The sequence below is a fragment of the Euprymna scolopes genome, chromosome 23 (genome assembly GCF_053919585.1).
Source record: "Euprymna scolopes isolate OS-2025 chromosome 23, ASM5391958v1, whole genome shotgun sequence".
In the NCBI taxonomy this organism is placed as follows: Eukaryota; Metazoa; Mollusca; class Cephalopoda; order Sepiida; family Sepiolidae; genus Euprymna; species Euprymna scolopes.
In genome coordinates, this window is record NC_136504.1 from 58,721,995 (window position 1) to 58,727,994 (window position 6,000).

The following is a 6,000-nucleotide window of genomic DNA, read 5'->3' on the forward strand; positions in this document are numbered from 1 at the left end:
GTTTAGTAAATACCATAAGATTAAATACTTGTTTACCTTTTAATCTATTGTGCTTAACAGTTACAATTCAAAATGGTTACTATTTTCTGCAGAGTGTCTCCTAGTATTATCAAAATACTTTCTTTTTGTTGGGATTTTTTATCTATCTTTTTGTTGGGATTTTTATCTATTTAAGTAAATGATGAATTTCTGCATTGAGTGTATTTTCATATATTTAAAAGATTATGAAAACAAGTGATGTGGCAAGAACGGAGAACAATGATGTTGTTATATGGAAATTTTATATAAATTAAAAAAAAAAAGAGAAGAAAAAATTTGTTGTTAAAAACAATGGTAGTTTTGCAGACTTAGCTTTTAAGTTTTATTCTGTTAACAGTTCTAATTGTTTTGTGTGGTTTTGGTGGGTAAGTCATGTAAATTCGAAAGGCTTATAATTTCGGAATTCTGCATTGGCCATGTGCACCTTGACTAACAGATAGTAAGACTTCTTTGTGGAGCTAGCAATTCTACTTTTGTCTGCACAGGAAAATTAAGAAGACTGGAAGTTTGAAAAATGTACCCACAAGGAGTGCAGCAGATGTTGTAAATAGTACCCTGCGATTGGTCGTGTTTCATCCAATCACAGAGCACATGAAAATTTGCTCTGTAACAATAATTTTGAAATTACTCTGAGAAAGTAAAATTTTAATAGGATGAACCTGAACAAGCTTTCTCACTTCAGACTTGAACAAGCTTTCTCCTTGCTGTAAAATTAATTTCTTTTTACGTTTTCTTATTTTTTCTGCGGATTGATATCAATAACAGACTTAACTTTAATATTAGCAGGAAAAACACTTTTTAAAACTATATTTAATGACTTTTAATGTGGGGGATCACTTTTCAATTATAACATTCTATTAAATTGATATCCCACTTTGCGGTCGTTATTATGAATTTTTCTTTAATAAATTATTTCAGTTTAAATTATTACAATTTCTTTTAATTCTTCCTTATAAATTTTTACACCATAGTGGACACGTGACACCTTAAGAATAGTTGTTCTGATTGATCTGAGAGTGGGGTATCAATTTAATAGGATGTTATAATTGAAATGTGATCCCCTACGTTAAAAGTCGTTAAATAAATTAAAAAAAAAAAAAAAAAAAAATTTCCTGCTAATGCAAATGTTAAGTTTGTTATAAATGATAATCTGCTGAAAAAAATAAAACGTGAAAAGAAATTAATTTTGCGACAGGGGTGGGGAAAGCTTGTTAAGTATCTAATTTGTAGGAACGAAGCTATCATTGACAAATTCCGAAAATCCAATAAGATAAATTTAGATTTTAAATTGTCTTATATTTTAATTGACTTTTTTGTGTTTGAGTGATTATTTATTTTCAATAAAAATCTCTAAAATGCTTCTTTTTTTTTCCCCCTCTTTCAGGAAGGTGATGAGGATTCTTCTGCTTTATCTCATGAATATGCAGATTTGAAAAAGTCTGTCAAAAGCTGGGTGGACTACCAAGATGGGCAAAAGATTCTGCTAACAACTCCAACTGTTTTGGTTGGTTATCGAGTGGAAGTATACCGTGCGGAAGGAACGACTCAGTGGTATACTGCTGTAATTAAAGCTTACAACCATACATCAAAGGTAAAACGACTTTCGCTTACTTTATATGGTAATGATTGGCTGCTGATGATAAACTAATACTAATCTTATTAACAACAAAATCCACAATTCGATAAATGGTTATGCAACCAATTATGTTTGGTTTTAGCAAATGTTCTATTTCTTGCAAAGAAACTAGTTTCAGATTTTTTAGATAAGGATTGATAATTTGGATCATTCAAACTATTGCTCTCATCTATGTTAAAAATGATTCAACCTGTTATGGAATGGAAACGGCACTAACCCTGAACGGGTTTAACAGGCTTCCTCCAAATCGTTAGAACAGTTCTGAGTGATTGTATTCAAGTTTTCTACTGCTCCATGTTTCTCAGTGGTTCCTCCAGCCCTGGATGCTACACATGAAGGGCGATTTTCCACATGTGAACTGATGTACAAAAGTGTCCTGAACTTCTGTGAACAAGCTTGTCGTCTAATATATATAGCTAATTATTTGAGCCTGATCAGCACTAAAATGGATGACCCTTTCGGAATTCCAGCTGCTGTATATGCTCTCCACTTATCTCGGCATTGTTCCCAGTCATCCCGGGCATTTCCTTGCCATTGGACTCGAGCAGTGCCGATTCAGGAGAGGTGTGGTGGGTGATTGTGCAACATTTGCCTCACAATTACATATGCAGTTACAGGAGAGGATTATCCATTGTCTCTATAGGGTAAACAAAGGCATCATTAATGGCTAAATTTGAGTGGTGTGCTAAAATATTTTTCACAGGCTTTACAGGAAACTCATTATGCCATATTGTGGCAATAAAATTTTCAGAAACTAGCAGGGTCACTTGGAGTTTCTCCGGATTAGAGTGCTGGATAGAAGCATATGCAACATCATATTGGGGAGAGTTTACTTTAACAGCAGTCATGATGTTGTCATATCTTACCAATTGAACTATTCATATGTTAATTCTCTTAAACTAATAGATTACTTCCATCGTGTAACGTGTAAGAAAAATGTCATTAGCTATGTTAAGAAGCCACCAGAGACGCAGAAACAATTCCATTATGTTCACATGCTAATTGTAAATACATTCATAGTATATTACCTAATATGCCTTTGTTTTTAGGGACAGACTTGCACACACAAAAGTGTTTTCTATTATATATATATATATATATATATCTATATATATATTATATATATATTATATATATATATAGAGAGAGAGAGAAATAAAAAGGAACAAACCGTGTTATGTGTTCATTAACGTTTCATCTTTATTTCAATACTTCCTCTGGATGAATAAAAATAAAGATGAAACGTTGATGAACACATAACACAGTTTGTTCCTTTTTATTTCTCTATTTTGTCGGAATACTATTTCCATTATTTTCATCATATATATATATAGAGAGAGATAGAGATGGGCATATATATATATAGAGAGAGATAGAGATGGGCATATATATATATATATATATATATATATATATATATATAGAGAGAGAGAGAGAGAGATAGAGATGGGCATATATAGATAGAGATGGGCATATATATATATATAGATAGAAATGGGCATATATATCTATATATATATATATATATATATATATATATATATAGAGAGAGAGAGAGATGGGCATATATATATATATATATATATATATATATATATATATATAGAGAGAGAGAGATGGGCATATATATATATATATATATATATATATATATATATATATATATATATATATATATATATATATATATATATATATATATATATAGAGAGAGAGAGAGAGAGAGAGAGATGGGCATATATATATATATATATATATATAGAGAGAGAGAGAGATGGGCATATATAATATATATATATATATAGAGAGAGAGAGAGAGAGATGGGCATATATAATATGGTGCCGGGAAAACTCGTCTCGGGAAAACTCGTCTCCGGAAAACTCGTCTCGGGAAAACTCGTCCCCTTTCGCTAGGTAGGAAAACTGGTCCCGTATTGAATAAATATCGATTGAAAACACATTTTATGATCGTTCTTGAAGGAGATATTGTTTTTTAAAATAAACTATACCCCCCCCATAATATTTTAAAAAAAATATTTTTACTTGTTTAATGTTTTTTTTTGTGTTTTTAATAAAAGCGTTTATTATGTTCATAAACGAGACCGCATATTTTTTTATATCAATATAAAAAGAATTTACTTATATACTGTTGTTTATAAAAGGGTAAAATCGATTTTTCTACCTCGCCGACTATGTTGTTTATTTAATTTGTTTGGAATAGTTTATTTGGTAAAGAAAAAAAAAAACAGAAAACAAACAAAAAACATGTCGAGTGTAACGGGAGAACGAAAAATAATGCCCGGTATATCACATCTTAGGAGGTCTTGATAATCGCTAAAAAATAGAAAATTAAAGAAATTACTGAGGGAGATTTGGTTTTAAAAAGAAAATAATAAATTTTAATATTTTTTAAAATATAATTTAGAGAGAGAGGGGGGAGATAAAACCTATATCTCCCTTCGAAAAGCAACCAACAAAAAATGAAATTAAAAAGATTCTTGATAAACGATAGCGGAGTTTTCAATAAAATTGATTAATAAATTTATTTAGTGATTACTTTCTCTCTTAATGATTGATTTTAGAATTTTGAAGTAAAAATTAAAAAAATTAAAAATGAGTTAACGAGAGATTGTTAGCACATGGCATCTCTCGCGCCAAAAAAATATTTCGCTTTTAATTTATTAGTTAATTTTTGCAAAATTTGACAGGACGACAATAAATGTTGATAATTGATAAAATCATAATTTTAAATAACGCATGAGTGCATTTGGTATGACAGAAAACAAAAACATAACAACAAAAAACTATCATAATTAAAAAACAAAACCAAAAGCGTAACGAAGAATCGAATCGCTCTTTTTAATTTTTGGGTTTTGTTTTTTATTATTGTTTTTATGACTCCAAAAAACATCGTTAAAATAAGAACAAAAAAAACTTGTAATAAACTTTGTATGAACATAATAAACGCTTTAAAATAAGTTAAACCACTAAGAACTTAGAAAACGGACACTTAGAAAATCGATTTTAAATAAAAAAAAAAAAAACATTAAACAAGTAAAAATATTTTTAAAAAAACATTGGGGAGGGGGCTATAGTTTATTTTAAAAAACAATATCTCCTTCAAGAACGATCATAAAATGTGTTTTCAATCGATATTTATTCAATACGGGACCAGTTTTCCTACTTAGCGAAAGGGGACGAGTTTTCCGGAGACGAGTTTTCCGGAGACGAGTTTTCCGGAGACGAGTTTTCCCGAGACGAGTTTTCCCGGGACGAGTTTTCCTAAATTCATATAATATATATATATATATATATATATATAGAGAGAGAGAGAGATGGGCATATATAATATATATATATATAGAGAGAGAGAGATGGGCATATATAATATATATATATATATATATATAGAGAGAGAGAGAGAGATGGGCATATATAATATATATATATATATATATATATATATAGAGAGAGAGAGAGATGGGCATATATAATATATATATATATAGAGAGAGAGAAAGAGATAGAGATGGGCATATATAATATATATATAGAGAGAGAGAAAGAGATAGGCATATATATATATATAGAGAGAGAGAGATAGAGATGGGGCCCATCTCTATCTCTCTCTCTCTATATATATATGCCCATCTCTATCTCTCTCTCTCTCTCTCTCTCTATATATATATATATATATATATATATATATATATATATATATATATATATATGCCCATCTCTATCTATCTCTCTCTCTATATATATATGCCCATCTCTATCTCTTTCTCTCTCTATATATATAGAGAGAGAGGGGCATATATATATATATATATCTATAATATAAAGCTGAACGTGTGTGTCTGGTCACGAATAGGCTCCTAGTTCCTATATGGTTGACTATTATAGAAGATAATAAGACCTTCATAAAATACAATGAACATTAAAACACGTAGGCCCTGGGTTCAGTATACCTCGCTGAAATAAAAATATGGGGAAACTCTTTGGAAACCAGAAATATACAATAGACGACGAACAGCGTATGAAAATAACGGAAAACACGACAAGCAATGGTAATATTTTCGAAATTAAGTTTTATCAAACACTAAACTACGATAGGGTAGGAGTAATGAGGTTAAGTAAAAAAAATAATAAAAGAAACAGATTACAAGGGTGTGGAAGGGGTGTCTTTATCTACTATTCGAAGATGCCAACGAGAAATATATCAAAACAAAAAGTGTATCTTTAGTGCAAACAAATGATGGCAAAATGAATTTAATGTCTTAATATACGAGAGAGGGAAATAATCACGGAGATGACTTATTGAG

The 6,000-nt window shown here is 30.0% G+C and overlaps 1 protein-coding gene across 3 annotated transcripts in view; it reads left to right on the top strand.

Moving 5' to 3' along the window:
- LOC145245926 (uncharacterized) overlaps positions 1-6,000 on the top strand; it is a 472,493-nt gene that overhangs the window by 219,742 nt on the left and 246,751 nt on the right. For all 3 annotated transcript variants that reach the window (XM_080107667.1, XM_080107669.1, XM_080107668.1), the window contains one exon: positions 1,424-1,630. In XM_080107667.1, the coding sequence (XP_079963793.1) occupies positions 1,424-1,630 (207 nt within the window). The remainder of the gene's footprint in view (positions 1-1,423; positions 1,631-6,000) is intronic.